General features: G+C 36.6%; 2 protein-coding genes across 2 annotated transcripts; one reads left to right on the forward strand and one right to left on the reverse strand.

Annotated features, from left to right (window-relative positions):
• Nucleotides 1–22: 22 nt before the first annotated feature.
• Nucleotides 23–5,384, reverse strand: LOC134670181 (AP-2 complex subunit alpha). The gene has a single exon (XM_063527877.1). It carries the CDS (start codon nt 5,159–5,161, stop codon nt 2,366–2,368), a length of 2,796 nt encoding a protein of 931 aa, XP_063383947.1. The 5' UTR covers nt 5,162–5,384; the 3' UTR covers nt 23–2,365.
• Nucleotides 5,385–5,859: 475 nt separating this feature from the next.
• Nucleotides 5,860–15,506, forward strand: LOC134670184 (protein phosphatase PTC7 homolog). Its single transcript, XM_063527881.1, has 5 exons — nt 5,860–6,308; nt 6,664–6,843; nt 8,017–8,215; nt 13,914–14,173; nt 14,918–15,506. The coding sequence occupies exons 1-5, from the start codon at nt 6,080–6,082 to the stop codon at nt 14,965–14,967; spliced, it is 918 nt and encodes a 305-aa protein (XP_063383951.1). The 5' UTR covers nt 5,860–6,079; the 3' UTR covers nt 14,968–15,506.
• Nucleotides 15,507–16,343: the final 837 nt, after the last annotated feature.

Raw genomic sequence — 16,343 nt, forward strand, 5'->3', positions numbered from 1 at the left:
TGTAGGTGTAAATGAAAAACAATTCAATTTAAATATATTATATATTGGATAAATATTTACGTTAGACAATTACAAAGTGGCTTCAAGCGCGGAAACGAACTTCTATATAATCTATGTATCACGCTCAATTTATTAACCATGCGATATTGTACATTTTGATATTCAACTCACACACAATACACTGAAGGTATTTATCAAATAAGCAAGTATACACATTCTTACTTTCATAATATACATATAATTTTCATACAACGTGTTTTAACGAGATGAAGTTATGCATAAACAATGTGTTGTGAATATTCTTACTACTCTTTAATCACCTACCATGCAAAGTAAATTTTACTATGCTCCCTACTCAATGTTAAACATTTTATGTTTAATACTTTTTCGCGAACAACTGGTTAAACATGAACTTTCTTCCAAGCCATTTACCCTAATACCAATTGTATCTACGAACCTACACTATCATGTGGTATAGCTATGATATTCTATGTGGTGAGATTCCTATGAACAAACCATAACACATACCACATTTTATTGTACAATATTAATCTCGTAATATGAGTACATTCACATGTAAAACGATAACTGGGTGAGCTCACTTCTCTTCCTTTTCTTATCAGTACGCATACAATGACAGACAATGGTATTTTGTTCCAGCTTTACATACAAGTATTATACCTATGTATATATCCGTTCACATAGCTATAGGTCCGAATAAATTGCATACATATTTTTAGTCACTAATAGTTTTTGGTTTATTATATTAACCAAATAGATATGAGGAATGTATGAATAACACATGATAACAAAAATGTTTCGATACTTAACCAAATATATTTTCTATCAATATAAAGGACGTCTGAATCGTAACGATTCCAAAATAAATCTCTGGTAAGCATATGTTACTTTAACAATTAACAGGAACATTATAAGTAAATAAAAAAACCTAAAATATTCATCAGCAAAGTCCATCTGCTACTTGTATAATTGGGTGGTCCTTATTTCTGTTATGTTTTTTGCATGGCATCCCTTTATTGTCTTCCTTAATATTAAAAACGTAGCCGATTGCTTATATAAATTTTGTGATTAGGAAAAAGTATTTGTTCTTTTTTACGCGATAGGCGTACCACGGCGTATCATGGACATCATGGTACTTAGGTAGGGTACCTATGTATTGTATTATATATATGAGTTATATGACGTTAAAAAACGTTTGTGATAATGTTAATTTTTTTCGGTAAAACGAATAAAAACCGCTAAGGAATAAAAGAAATTCCTTAGTTAGTTGCTGCGTAAAACCCTAATAAAAATTCTTTTAAAACCGTAATGTTTAATAACTTCAAATAGGTAATACAATTATACACGCCCCCTTGCGAAAAATAGTTCATTTTGGTTTACCCTCCAAATGGTCAAACATAAAAATTAATCACATTTTTTGATTAAAAATTACACATTACCATCCAAGTGGTGCTCCTATATAAAACTACAAAATAAGTACCACCCAAATGGATTGTTATTCCGAAATTATAAATACGTATTTAACTTGTATGATACCTAAGTTTTCATTATATAGGCTAACAGATCACACCCAGAATTTATATTCATGTGGCAAATACTTTAGATAAACCAACAGGATGATTACATATGAATTATCATGCCACATAACAGCCAAAACATTAAACTTTGGTATGATCATGTTATACATTTTATCATATCTCATTACACCTGAATTTAGATTAAATAGTAATACAATACATTATTTTCAATTAATATGAAAAACAAATGTACATCCAACACTTAGCCGAATTTTGGGCACACCTTATAAAAAATCTATGTACAAATAAATGATTATAATTATGCGCTGTACCATATGAATTACAGAAAAACATAAAAAATCTATTATGGTCTAAATAAAAATATATTCAATTTAAGTCTAAACTTACTTGTCAGTAAGTTTTACTTAATTTCATAATTCAAATAATACAATAGCCCTTCAAATGCTAATATACTATATTATATATCTATCAATGGAATCTGATTTACAAGAAAGATCTTTGAATAGTTACATGATAATATATAGAACTATAGTAATGGACTACTCAAACATATGATCCCTATAGTGTATGACCTCAAATGATTTTTTAACTTTTTCAAACCACAAAGCCTATCTTGTCAGTTAGTAAGTAAAAGTCATCTCAAAATTGTATAATGTGAGATATTACAAATTCCTACTGAGTCAGTGCAATGTTCACAAGTGACTTTTTAACATGCTTCATATAACATATAGCAATTGTGAATTTTCTGCAACTGTGAACCTAACAGCAATTAACATTGCTATTAACAATGTTGTTCATATTTATCATTAAAACTGGTCAGCAAGTAAATCGCAAATTTCTTGTGAGACTGTCTCCTTACTAGATCTTACTGTAAGTCTGAACATTTGAGCTTGTTTATTAGGTTCCAATCTCATAAGACATCCTACTTGTTGCACTCTGGTATGCACGATGCCAGCACATACAAAATTATCTGGGTTGGGGTCAATGCCATCCAACAGTTGCATCCCAAAACCAGCCAGTTTGGTGCGAGTAGCGGCAATATCTATTGCCCCTTGAGCTTTAAATATTTTTTGTGCCCTTTGCTGCTCTCCTCCCAAATTCTTCCACCTTGCAAAGAAAGATTCACCATTCATCTCAGTAGGTTCAAAGAATTTGTTCAATGTCAAAGGAAGCTTCATTGTAATTTTTTGTGGCACATTGTTGTAGATAAAGGAAACAGACATGCTTGGAGTGTCCAGATAGTCTTCGATGCACTCCGCAGTTAACATTTGTTGGATCTGTGCTCCTGCCTCCAGAACTGGTTCCATAGGCTTCATCTGAACATTTAATTTATGCATATCAGTCCAGTGCAGTTCAGGATTGACATTTTGAATTGGAAATTGTGTCTTGTTGCCATAGAACAGGCCAATTCTGCCTAGATTCTGTCTAAATTCACTCTTGACTCCAATTTGAATCAATTCATTCTCAAAGAGAACACCATTGTTTTTAAATAAGAACTTTTTGATATTATTTTGTGCAGCATTGCTTGGACTAATTTTAGGAGTGGTGTAGAGATCTCCTAGGACATCAAGCAATCCATTGCCTGCAGTGGGGGCAGCTGAACCAGGTGGTGTGGACAATCCCAAGAGATCTGCACTTGATGCATTAGTGTTGTTTGTGGAGTTGACAGCTGGTGCAGCTGCTGATGTGGGTTGAGGGCTCTTAGATTCTCTCATGTCAGAAGTATCAGGAATACGGCCTGGCTTTTTCTTTTTGAGCACTGCTAAGATAGAGGATTCTCTTTCAGGGAATGCAGGCATTTCTTCCAATACTGTAGCCAATACATCTGAACTAGCCACTATACTCAGCTGCAAATATTCAGATGCTCGTTGCTGTAGCTCAACATCTGCAGACCTTAGATTGGAGTCTGCTCTGAATACTTCCTGGACACGATTTTTGATCTCTGGGAACAGGTTGACAAGTTTGATGTATGTAGAAAGTAATAGAGCTCTAGTTGCAGCGGAACACAGATGATATTTAGAGTGGAGCAATTCAAATTGGACCAAAGGTGAAGACCGTGTGTCACCCGCAATCAGATTACCAAATTCACCAAGAATGTAACCTCCTACTTTAACCATGTTTTCATGGCATGTGGGTGCCTGTAGGGCTTCAAACACGGTCTTGGCAGCATAGCCTTGAACTTCCTCTCTGTTGATGACAATCTGAATTACTCTGTACCATACCTCCTCAGATACATAGTCTCCAGCAATTCTTATAAGATTGAGAATTACATCAACATACCAAGTAAAATCAGTTGCATACTTTTCTGCTAATATGGCAACTTTCAGCACCATCTCTTCCCTAATGGAGTAGTCTGCAGTCTCCAAGTATGCCAACATTTCTTGTACAATCTCTTCGGCATTTGTTTTGTCACACATAGCATACAATAAATCAACAGCCTGCTGTCTAACTGAGACATCTTTTTCCATCTTCATTGAAAGAATGACCACTTCTTGGTGTTTCTTTACTGCCTCATGTGAGAATTCAGAAGTTGCAAGATGGCACATGGATTCTAATGCCAGGTAACGTAAATTAGTTTCACGGTTGCTGAGAAACTGTCCCAGCTGATTGCATGCTCTCACCAGCAAGTTAGGCTCACTGTCATTGTGAATGATGAGACTGATAGCTTCAAACAGAACAGCATTCTTGGCATTTGAGTGCTGGACTTTTTTAGACTTTGGTGGTTCCTGGGCCTTGTTGAAGATAGTTTCTAAACATTCTGAAAGGCGACCTCTGACCCCAGGCTCCTCTGAAGGCGGAGTGTAGTTTTGTAACAATCTTAAAAGTTTAACAGAGAGCCATGGTGCAGGTACAAAGTAATATGTGTAGTCTTGTAGGTCAGTGTAACTGGCAGTCACAATGCGGCTGAGCCTAGCTACTGCCAGGGTAACACACCCTTTATATTCTTCTGGATTTTTCTTTACCAAAGCATCTATGAGTGATGTGGCTGCGGTTACTACACCCATGTGGGGATCATTTAGCAAGTGAATTATTCTAGACGTCCATTCACCCCCAGGAATGATTTCAGGAGACTTACGGAAGAGTCTGAGCAAGCAGAGAGCAGCTGACTGTTTCACAACATCCATTGTGTCTCCTGACACAAGAAGTTTAGGTATCTCTGTGCAGAATGCTTCCGCCATGTCTTTGCTGCCGATGTTGGCGATGCACTGGAGGGCGAGGTTGACATGGATGGGGTTGCGCGACTGCAGGTCGTTCTTGATGCTCTGAATGATCAGCTTGATCAGATCACTGTTGGTGTTGACCAACACGGAGATAAACAGATACCCGATCTGCTTTTCGGAATACTTGTTGGAAGACAATAGATTGACCGCCTCCATGTGTCCGAAGTCGATGTCATGACCCAGCAAGAAGATGAATAACAGTTTGCAGACATACTTCTTTTTTTGATATCCATCGAGAGTTTTGTCGCCTTTAAACTTACTTCTTATGTTTGCCAGCTCCTTATTGATTCTTTTTATTTCTGCTTCTTTACTTTTACAGTTTCTTATATCCGATATGAAGACTGCGAGTCCTCGCATTCCATCTCCCCTTACGGCAGGCATATTGCCAAGTGACTTGTCGAACACCAGTTTTAAGCCTTTTCTTTACACTTGAGAAACAAGACCCGACACCGCGCACTATCACTAGTTTAGGAGGCGTAAACGGGGTGAATCGGCTCCAAATCTCGATAAATCAATGCATTAGTAGCCGTCATCAATCAACGATATAATACTTCGACCGACCGAAGACGAGCTTACTTCTACAACGCCTATATCTATGAAACTGAAACGTCAGACACAGTACTCATTGTTTATGGATCGATATTTAGGAAATTATTTATTTTAATGTTTGCAATAAATATATAAATATATTTCTTTGATAATTCTTAATATTATTTTAAAGTCTATATCATCTTTATTTGGATATGTAATAGTATATTTTGAGATATATTATAAAGAAACTGTATATTAGAAAGGTAAGTGTGTACTTTCCTTATTTCCTATGACGCAGGCTGTTTATCTGTGGATGTCAGAAAAGGACAAAAGAGGTTAAATGCTGTCAAAAGTATTTATTGGAAACTGAAATAAACTCTAATGTTTATAATAATAGAGCCGAAATTCAATCTGTTTGATGCATTTATTTGTTTGTGTATACTTGAGAATATTACTTCTATCTCCCTTTTTCCTCAAAGCTTTTTGCATGGCAAGAGAGGATGGCAAAATATTGTCAGATTTGGATAGTCGCAGTACCCCAGCATAATATCGCGACGCACGCACCCAAATTCAGTCTGTGTGTCGAGTGGTTGGTTATGGTTGTTGGTCACAAGACTAGTAATAGGAAATAAATAATTTTATTATTGTTTAAATCGAGTAGTGCTACTATTATTCCGTATCTCTACATAAATCCCTTCATAACCATGGTGTCAATGATACCAGATGTTTGTTTGTGAATGACGAGTCAAAGTGCAAAACAACTAATGAATGATGCAGTCTATTTTCTGGACAGGCAGAGTGCTATCACGTGCTATAAGGAATGGGATTTCAAACTTATCCAGCTCTGCTGAATTAAACGTTTCGAGCCAGAAACATCCATATTTAGTATCAGTTGTGTGTGGATTTCCCAAAGACATTGTCAATGGAAGAACTCGTAAAGGGCAATTTGGGGACGACGCATGGTTTTCTACCCAGTTCAACAATGCGGACGTTATTGGTGAGTTGATATTGTTTTTGATTTTATTCAATTAAAAATGTTATTATCTAACAAACACTTCTATTGAAGTCTTAGTTTTACTACCAAAAATAGCATGGTATTTGCTTGAGTACTGTTTGTTATCTTGCCTATTTTGTTTTTGTCTAAAATGGTTAGCTGTTCTTATTAAGTCTTTATGTTTGAAATTCATAACTATAAACCGAAAAACTCAATGGCATAGACAGATTCCATTAAAGATTTGACATGCAAATATGTTCCTATTTACTCCAAGGTCTAGGCTTAATTGTACTAAAATTACCATCATGAGCTCAGTAAATTACGTTTTATAGGTTATTTTATTGTTGTACTCTTACAGGAGTGGCAGACGGAGTGGGGGGCTGGCGTGCTTATGGAATTGATCCCGGGGAATTCTCCTCCTATTTAATGAAGACTTGCGAGAGACTGGTCCAAATGGGCCATTTCAAGTTGTCAGAGCCTGCTGACCTCCTAGCCAAGTCATACTATGAGCTACTTGAACACAAGAAGCCTATACTAGGTAAGATTTACATTAGGTCCAAAGTCCAAGTTGATGATTAAATGAGTAATATGAGGACTAACTAAACATCCAGTTAAAGCAGGTACAAAGTGCTTATTCCAGATGCATTGGACGGTGGATGTCACACTTATTTACATATTTATTGCCTTATTCCAGTGGAGTAAGGTCCAAAGTTGTGAACATATCTTTGATGTCAATTGTGGCTTAATGAGCTTTGACAAGTCATTCTTCCTGTTTAAAAAACTCAATTTTGCACTACTACACACATATACACATATAAAAATGCCTAGTATTTAAGGTATTGAAGGTTATAAATTCTTTCTTTTTATAAGGAAAATATGACCAGTAAACATGTTTACCCTTCACTTAAGAAATGTTTCCTTGTAATGTGCATGTATGTGCTAAATGTGTAATTTATTATGTCATTGATTACCTATCACACTCATAATGTGCTTTAAGTGCAATGTATTTTTTATGTTTGTTTCTTCCTGGTTTAGTCAGCAGCAGAGCTTGTAACATTGCTAGGGGTTACAGTCAGCAACAAAAATATAGGTACATAATATGTAATTATGTATGCAACATATCTTACATATTCCAAACTATGACATGTAGCAATTATTAGATGTATATTGCAATGACTACTAGATGTTCACATACTTTTGAATGTTTTATTACATCAGGAATTCTGGATTCAATGTCTTATTTTTGATAACTAATTTTCAACACTTGAAATTATGCTAAGGCCCACTGTGATAATGATAAACAAATAAATCTGTGTTCAATCAAATCAACCACTTCATACAGGTAAAACAAGTGTTACAAATTGTTATCTAATTCCTATAAAAAAATCCTGTTACACTTTTTGTTATGTAGTTCATTAACAATTAAATAATCCTTTAAAAGATAACAATTCATTTGTTTATGCTAGACACTTTATTTTCATTTTTGTTATTTTGACTGATTAGTCTCGGGCAGTTATAGGCTTATAGCTTTTTTTTTATCATTGGCCTGTAAGGCTCAAAGTAGCTTTTCCTATTAGTTCCCATATTGCGTACTTGAGGTCAACAGGAACCTTCCTTTTACTTCTCTTTCTCTACAAAATAGTAAAAGCTTGAATACAGTTTAACACTTAATGTAAATAAAACCTGATGGATACTACTTTTGTTGATACAGGCAGCAGCACAGCTTGTGTTATGATCCTGGATCGGACGGAGAGCGTGATGCGCGCGGCCAACATCGGCGACAGCGGCTACATGGTGGTGCGCGGCGGCCGCGTCGTGCATCGCTCGCACGAGCAACAGCACTACTTCAACACGCCGTACCAGCTCAGCCTGCCGCCGCCGGGCCACGACAGGAACGTGCTCAGCGACAGGTAACGTTGCCACAACTGTTACCTATTCATGCGAGGATTGCCAGGTGGGCGCTTTGTGCATTGCTCGCACGAGCAACAGCACTACTTCAACACGCCGTATCAGCTCAGCCTGCCACTGCCAGGCCACGACAGGAACGTGCTCAGCGACAGGTAACATTGCCACAACTATTAACTGTTCATGCGAGGATTGCGAGGCGGGCGCTTTGTGCATTGCTCGCATGAAAAGCCTTTGTTTCTGCACATAGCTAAGGACCTTCAATCTGCTGTCTCTGTCTCTCTTTGTATATACATTTTATGGAATCTATAACCATCATCTACAATTAACTTTTAAGTTTTTACCCATTAGTCGTTCACGCCGACATTCACGCAGCATCGTAAAAAATAATTCAGCGCAAATATTTACATTCATAAATATACAAATATGTATACCTATGCAAGACAAGGGCAATATAATTTATATGACAGTATTATCCTTGTATTTTAAAAGTTTATGACTTCACCCTGTAAACAATACATTGATGCATCAAATGGTTGACGTGTGCCATTCAATCTAGCTGCACTTTTATTATGAGATTTAAGAGGATTACATTTTATTGAACATTTTGATAATTTTATTTTGTATGCAAACCATATCTTAAGCTTCGTTACGAATGCGGATTACCTGTCCGATTTGATTGAATGTGGTGTTGATAGACTAGATAGTAAAATGTATGAACGTACGTACGTACGTACGTACAGTATGAACCTACTAAAAGGTTGAAAAAAAGGTCCATAGCATGGAAAACTAATTAATAAATAATTATGGAAAAAAAGCTTCTTTCCGTGATTACGTCTGCGTAGAAGGATTTCCGTGATAAAAACTGTCCTATATCCTTTCCCGGGACTCAAATGATCTCCATACAACATTTCATCTAAATCGAGTTCAGCGGTTAAGTGGCAAGCGTGAGGCGGTACCAGACACGCAGAGAAAGCATTTTATAATATGTATAAGTAAGAATTAGGCTGTCATACCAACCTCTTGTACGGCTTAAATATACACACCTTACTTAATTAAATAACTTACGACAGGGACGAAGCAAATCATAGAAGTACCAACGCCTAGCTGCGTCCTTGTCGTCATTTTGTCCAAGTGGTAATGAGTTGCCAGTATCTGTTTTTTTCAATCGCGAGGGTATAAAAGTGAAATCTGCTGTATCACGCTTATACTACTCCATCGTACACCTGCTTGCACGCTGGGGGTCTACCTCAAAAATTAAATTACGTCCATTTATCTTCGATCGTCTATTATCAATATTATCATATTTTGCGGGCGAGGCACCTTCGTGGGTAATATTTCGATGTTAGGCCCCTGACTCTTGATATATGCAAATCCTAGCCATGCTGGCCCACTTTCAGTTTTGATGTGTTGTTTCTCATACTAGCCCGCGTATTACAACTCGTGCATTTGAGAAAGCCTGTTTGTTCTACACACTTGCTATGTTTGGCGATTTGTATGTAATGTAACGTATAATTGACGTAATTGACATCACTCGAGAGCATGATGCTATCAATACATTTTATTTTTATAAAGGCTAGGAACTAGGTACATGAATGACCTGCGTATGCTGGATAACCATTAAAATGATAAAAACAAAACATTACAATTATTGTTATTTATCATATGCGTTTGAGTCTATTAGATCAATTAAATATGTCGCTGTGTTGTTATCATTATGGCTATTAGAAGTAAAGCAAAAGGTTATTAGATAAATGTGTAAACAATCAGTCAAGGTTCTGTATCATTTGCGTAATGAGATGCTGAATACGCTTTCAGCAATCAAACAATCACGAAGTCATAATTAATCCTTCGAATAAATTGTAGATGGCGATATACCGCTCCGTATTTTACGCTTGACAAAAGTTGAACTTAAACATGGTACCTACACTACTTACAGTCGAGCACGGGGGTACGGTGACTACATATTTCGAAATTCATATTAGGAACCTATCCTTTGGCAATAAAGTTTAATACAGGCTATGCTAAACGCCTTGCCAAATGGAAAGCAGTTGCTGATGTAGTTTTTTAGTATATGGTAATTTTCTCTGACGCAAAGATCAGACGAGAATGTATAAATAACAATCGTCTTGCAAATCCGTGTATCTACCTAACTAAAAAATGAGGAAAACAGTGCCAAAGGCTATGTTTATATTAAGAATGAGGTGAATATATCTGAATTTCAAGATTTTTTACCTATACGCTATACGCACTGTTGGGTCCTGTAGCACGAATACAATTTCAAAGCAGCACGCTAATAAAAAAAAGTAATGACCAATTCAATTAGATATTGAAGCAACCATATTGTCAAAAATGTGTCTTCTAGACAATTTTTATTTTATATCCCAGACACTAAAATAACATCAAGTCAATAAACCAATTTACTATACTGAGAGAAAAATCATCACCAGGAATTAAAAAACAGTTCTGACTGGGGGAAAAATGAAGTTTTAGTAATAATTATGGACGTTTCACTATTTCTGTAAAGTTTATTTATTCCTACAAACAGCTCAGTAATCCCAAATATAATTTCAACAAAAAGATTATAGAAATTGCAAGAATTAGTTAACTCTCCTTGTCCCCGGATTAAGTTTATTTTTGTAATTCTAAGTGTGTTTTTTTTGTACTTTTCTCTCAGTGTACCCGATCAATGTGTTAGGTTGATTGGTCGCATCGATTTCTTAGACCTCGGCTTACATACTATGACATGTTTGTCAGAACAATTCGAATACCTAGAGATTTCGAGTTCTATATTCTGGTTCAGTTGACTAACCAGCAACAGGTATGCAGTAAAGTAAATATTTATTATTTTATTGGTTTTTATGTAGTTGTCTGTCTTAAAATGGTTTACGGTTTTAATCGTGAATGTATAATCCTTGGAACTTGAAATACGTCTATATTATTTATATGTTGTTTTGCATTTTGGAATTGTGCCAGATAACACGAAAATGTTATCTAATTATAGAATCGGGGCATATTTTAACAAATAATGATAAAGAATATTATTTATAACCGGCTAGAGCAAGATTTAATTTAATCTAATAATTTTATCATTATCAATATTAAGATCTTATCTTACCTAAGAATTTATTTACTTTAACACTTTTAGATATCGTACCTACTCTGCTGTCCGTCCATCTGTCTGTGTAAGCGTAATGTATGTATTTCAAATTCTTGAAATAAATACAGGTTAAGTGTGAGATAGTAGGTCTAAAGAATATTAATATATTTTAATAAATATGTGGTACCCTTGGGCCTCGTGTCGTGCGACCAAGTTGCAGTTTAGCCAGTTTTCTGGATTGTTATTAAATTTAACGGGCATAAACATTTGCACCAGCCACATTTAGGTACTACAAGATTATTGTATATTGTCTAAACAGAACCATGCCTATTTCAGCTTATTTTAGTAATACAATATACAACATTTCGTGTGTAAACAAAAATTTATGCAGGTAAAAAATGTTAAGAAACACTTAGATAGTCTCTTTGCTTTGTTGGTTTTGTTACCTTGTTTATACACTTCATATGTATGTCCCCGTATGTCGTGACAAGGTTAAGCAAACTTCAGTTACAAGTATAACGGCCGCCATTATAGGTAATTTTTCAGACAATCTTACCAAACATGAAAGTATCAAAGTACTAACTGTTTGTACACGAAGAAGCAAGAGCGTGCTAAAACGTCCGTTATACATTGCGTGAGCATTGTAAAATGTATCTTATGATGACGGATTTATATTCACAAAATGTATTATTCAGGGGATAAGTCTACCCTTGGAAGACCTACACCAGTAGGTACATTTTCCATAATACGATGCGAGTACCTAATCCCTACTTAATACGTATTATAAATGCGAAAGTAACTCTGTCAGTCACCTTTTACGCTAAACCGATTAAGGTGAAATTTGTGACGGACAGGATAGTTTTTTAAAATTTACTTAATTTAATCTATTTTTTTTTCGCCGATAGAGCAGTAGGTAGTTACTTTACCCTGATAAGGAAGCGATATTATTGTTCAATGTTCAATCTGCAAAGAAGATTGTTAATTAGTATCTACCTCTATCTGTACGCAATCTAACACATGCCTATAGTGATTCGACAAGTTAACTGATTATTTATTGATAAACAACCACAAGCGCCAATTGATAAAACATCTACATTGTAATCAATGTCTATCAGAATTCAGAGGACAAAGAAACCCAACATTGTCAATTAGCTAAATGTTCGCATTCGGCACCAGAAGTCATGTGCTCATTCCACAAACGTGTTGTTGTATTTCGACTTCTAATATTAGAATTTTTAGTTTCCTGGACATTTGCCAATTCTCAACTCACGTGATAAGTTTAAACTTTATGTAATATGTACATAATCCCATGACTTGTTTTGTTTACATCTGGTAGGATGCATCATATGGGGGACCACGTGTTATCCAATTCAACTCATGCGCTTGTAATTGCATCCCGTGGTTTTCTTGCGCGCTGTAGTCTAAATGCGTTCGGTGAAATGCGAAGTTTGGAATTGTAATCTTCATGTATTTCGTATTCAATGTAATTGTAAACGAGTTCGTGACAGAATTTTATGTGAAATTATGTTCGTGGAATACAAATTTAGTTTTTAACGAACTTGAACCATCGGTGCTTCTAAAAAGAGCCCAGTTTTGTTTACCAGCCTAGTGGCTAACACGTTTAGGGACAGCCTGTTCTGATATGTGGTCATTGTGTTGTGGCCATTGGACGCCTTCAATGACCAGCCAGTGGTATCAAATGCACGTTGAACCGAGACCAATGCAACACAGGCACCGTGGACCTACGAATCTCATTATATTCTCTTATACACAATGTCACAAACATCCGCTAATCCTAACCGTGACAGTATTTAATCTACACCGCTATTACAATGATGTAAGGTATAAAATTGTATACATATTTAAGTGACTCGACTCCTATCCAAACGCTAATTTTGCATTTGTACAGTTTCCTCCGGACGGGTAGTTCAAACAGGTTATCTTGGATTTAACCGCTTCTTCCTAGTGTCGGTCGAGGGAGTAAGGTTCAATTTGGCACAGATGGTTATAAATCTTCTAAATTGCCTTGTGGTCCGGGCTAATAAATGTCCTATGTATTCCTACCTCTAATTTATGAGTGACGACCTATACTCTCGCATATGTTTTGTATGTATGTATGCAGGTATAAATAGCAGCTGTATTGAAACATATGATTCACAAGTTCGTATATTTGTAAACGTAGTGCGGGGTACCCTGAATAGACGAGCTAGATACATGTGCATTTTATGACTGGCTAGCAAAACTTAAATAATAATATACCGTCGGGTGACAAGCAAAAGTCACTAAGTACTATCAAAAAATTAAAGTAACAATGCACTTTATTACACTTGTAACACAAGTGTAACACGGTCTATTGTCCAATAAATTCAATGGTTTTAGTGACTTTTGCTTGTCACCCGACGATATTATTATGTACATAATAAGTTAAAGAGCGTAAGAGAGGAATGATAGCCCAGTACGTTCGGAGTCCGCTTTCAGACTTTTTCTCCTGAACTTCAGGCGGTCTTCTTCCATATCCAGACTAGGACAACAGTATTTCTCTGTGGTTTTACCAATTTTTGTCTCCGAAAAGACGCCAAAGAAAACTTTGTCTGTCTTTCCAGCCCAGAGTCGGCGGACACATCAGAATTCGCCGTCGAATGCGGCGACGTGATCCTTGTCGCCACCGACGGCGTGTTCGACAACGTGCCCGAGCCAGTGCTGCTCGCCGAGATGCGACGGGCGAAGACACTCGCTGGCGACTCGCCGCGTCTGCAGGCTGTGGCCAACTCTATCGCGTGGATGGCCAGGAATCTGTCCTTTGACGGCTGCTACATGTCGCCCTTCGCTAAGAGCGCTAGGCAGAATGGAATTGATGCCATCGGTGAGTGTTTCTATTATTCTTCGTAATGAGCGCTTGACAGAATAGACACTGCACATTTTTTGTCAGAAAATGTTTTTAGCATTAAGTCGTACACTCGCCATCAGATATATCGGAGCGATCGAGGTGCTCAAAAATAACTGGAAACGCACTCTAACGCCTTGACATTAGAGGCGTATTCAGATATTTGTGAACATCTTGGCCGCTCCGATATATCCGATGGCGACTGTACCTACTACTCTGTGTAAACGGAAACGTAATGTTGTCATAAAAACCAATCGCCGCTTAAAAACCAATTTTGAAACCTGTCATTGTTTGTGTTAGAAACTGACGTTTTGAGCAGTAACGCCTGCACGGCAAGCGACGTTCTTTTGTTTTGGTGATGCGCTCCTTGCCGCCCATCGGTCAACTCAAATGGCGACCAAAGTCAATTCAATAACATTTTTTGCGCTTGATACATTTTTTGTCGGATTTATGAGTGTTATTTTTAGTATAAAATTAAAAATAATTCTCAAAAAGCTGTCTGAGGGAGTTTGGCAGACTTATATTTGTAAAACGACGGTACGGTAAATCTAAGGTGATATTGAATGAGTCTCTGATCAACCACTTTGTGGATACTATCAGTTGCATATATCGCAATGCTTTGGTTTTAAACTGTGTTTATTCTAGAATGTTGGTAATGGTAGCTAACTGTTTTCCCTTTAGTATAGTTGTATTGTTATTAATTATCTGTATTTTCTTTTGCAGGGGGCAAACCAGACGACATAACGGTGCTACTGGCGATCGTAGCCCTATGAAAATGTCCTCATTCGATTTAGGCACTTGTTCTTTACTAAACATATTACGAAATTAGTAGGTATATAGTTATATTAAACAACGACACCAAAAATTCGACATTGTTCTAAACTTAGTGACGTATTTGTGCAGGCATGTCTATTCAGCAATATAGGGTGGATTTGAGTGCGGTTTAATTGCTTGAATCAACCTAACTAAAACCGTCTAAGCAAAAGACGAGAGGGAAAAAATATAATTACAAAAGGACTAAAGTCTTAGTGCTCATTTAGACGATGGGAGAACTCGCATGCGAGTTTCATTACATTGCGGTTTTGGATCAGTCGGTTGAATTGGACGTAACCATTGTAACGAACAATCCGCAATGTAACTAAAATAGCATGCGAGTTTGCGCGCCGTCTAAATCAGTCCTTATTCTATCACAATTTATTCCCACTTGTCATTTTTTTAATGTAACTACTGATGTACCGTCCGTTTCCAAAGTTACGAAATTTCCACATGTAATAATTTTGAAGCACCTCATAATTTAGTCTGGGGAGCGAAACTTACCAGGCCGCGTAGCCAACATGCCAATCGCTTACGCTCCGTAGCGATCGAAACGCAACTGCCACTGTCACACTAATATGGAAGATTGATAGAGAGACATAATGCTTTTCGTTGTCGAAGCGATAGCGATTGTAACCTCGGCTAGGCCAGCAGTTCCCGAAATGATAATATTCTTTATCTCTATCTCTCATGAAATTTTCGACAACTTTTTCCATATAGTCTGTATTTAATTGCAACATTTATTGATGATCTAAGCAGTTTAACCATTCAAATCCTCTGATTAGGTAAAATTTAGAAGTGTCTTGTATTTGGATATCCTGTAGAAAATCGCTGAACCGGCTCAAACCGTGACATGTTTTTCTTGATGACTATGTAAAATTTCGTTGACTCTACTTAAACAATGACAGCCTTGAACACTAGTCACATTATGGTGATATTGAGTTGTGTGTAAGGAACTGTCATTTTCTTTGATCGCTAAAGAAAATCGATTGTTTCATCTTGTGTGCTTGAAACAAGCAATACTGTTAGTGACGGGTAATGAATAATGATAACGATGTTGTCGAGATTTTTCACCACTTTTTATAATTCGTTTATTTTGATTATTGTGTTTGATGCCTGTGATAGCGCATCGTGACGTGGGAAACGATAGCACCGAATCATGAGTGAATGTTATAACGTTTGAATGAAGACTGAGATAGTTTTACGATCCTTGTTGTTATTATTGTAGATTTTAAAGGTTAGCCATCGACCGAACACAGCTATCGGTTCTATGTTTTTTTTTTACTTTATATGTTTAGTACATTGTGTAAATTAAGTATTACCAGAGTCCTAATTT

This window comes from Cydia fagiglandana, chromosome 13, assembly GCF_963556715.1.
Source record: "Cydia fagiglandana chromosome 13, ilCydFagi1.1, whole genome shotgun sequence".
NCBI lineage: Eukaryota > Metazoa > Arthropoda > Insecta > Lepidoptera > Tortricidae > Cydia > Cydia fagiglandana.

What these genes read in the sequence shown, in the direction of transcription:
- LOC134670181 (XM_063527877.1), bottom strand. Translation starts at nt 5,161, where the DNA reads ATGCCTGCCGTAAGGGGAGATGGAATGCGAGGACTCGCAGTCTTCATA.
- LOC134670184 (XM_063527881.1), top strand. Translation starts at nt 6,080, where the DNA reads ATGATGCAGTCTATTTTCTGGACAGGCAGAGTGCTATCACGTGCTATA. An exon ending in CAACAATGCGGACGTTATTG is followed by an intron (nt 6,309 to 6,663) that starts GTGAGTTGATAT and finishes GTACTCTTACAG; the next exon opens with GAGTGGCAGACGGAGTGGGG. An exon ending in AGGAACGTGCTCAGCGACAG is followed by an intron (nt 8,216 to 13,913) that starts GTAACGTTGCCA and finishes CTGTCTTTCCAG; the next exon opens with CCCAGAGTCGGCGGACACAT.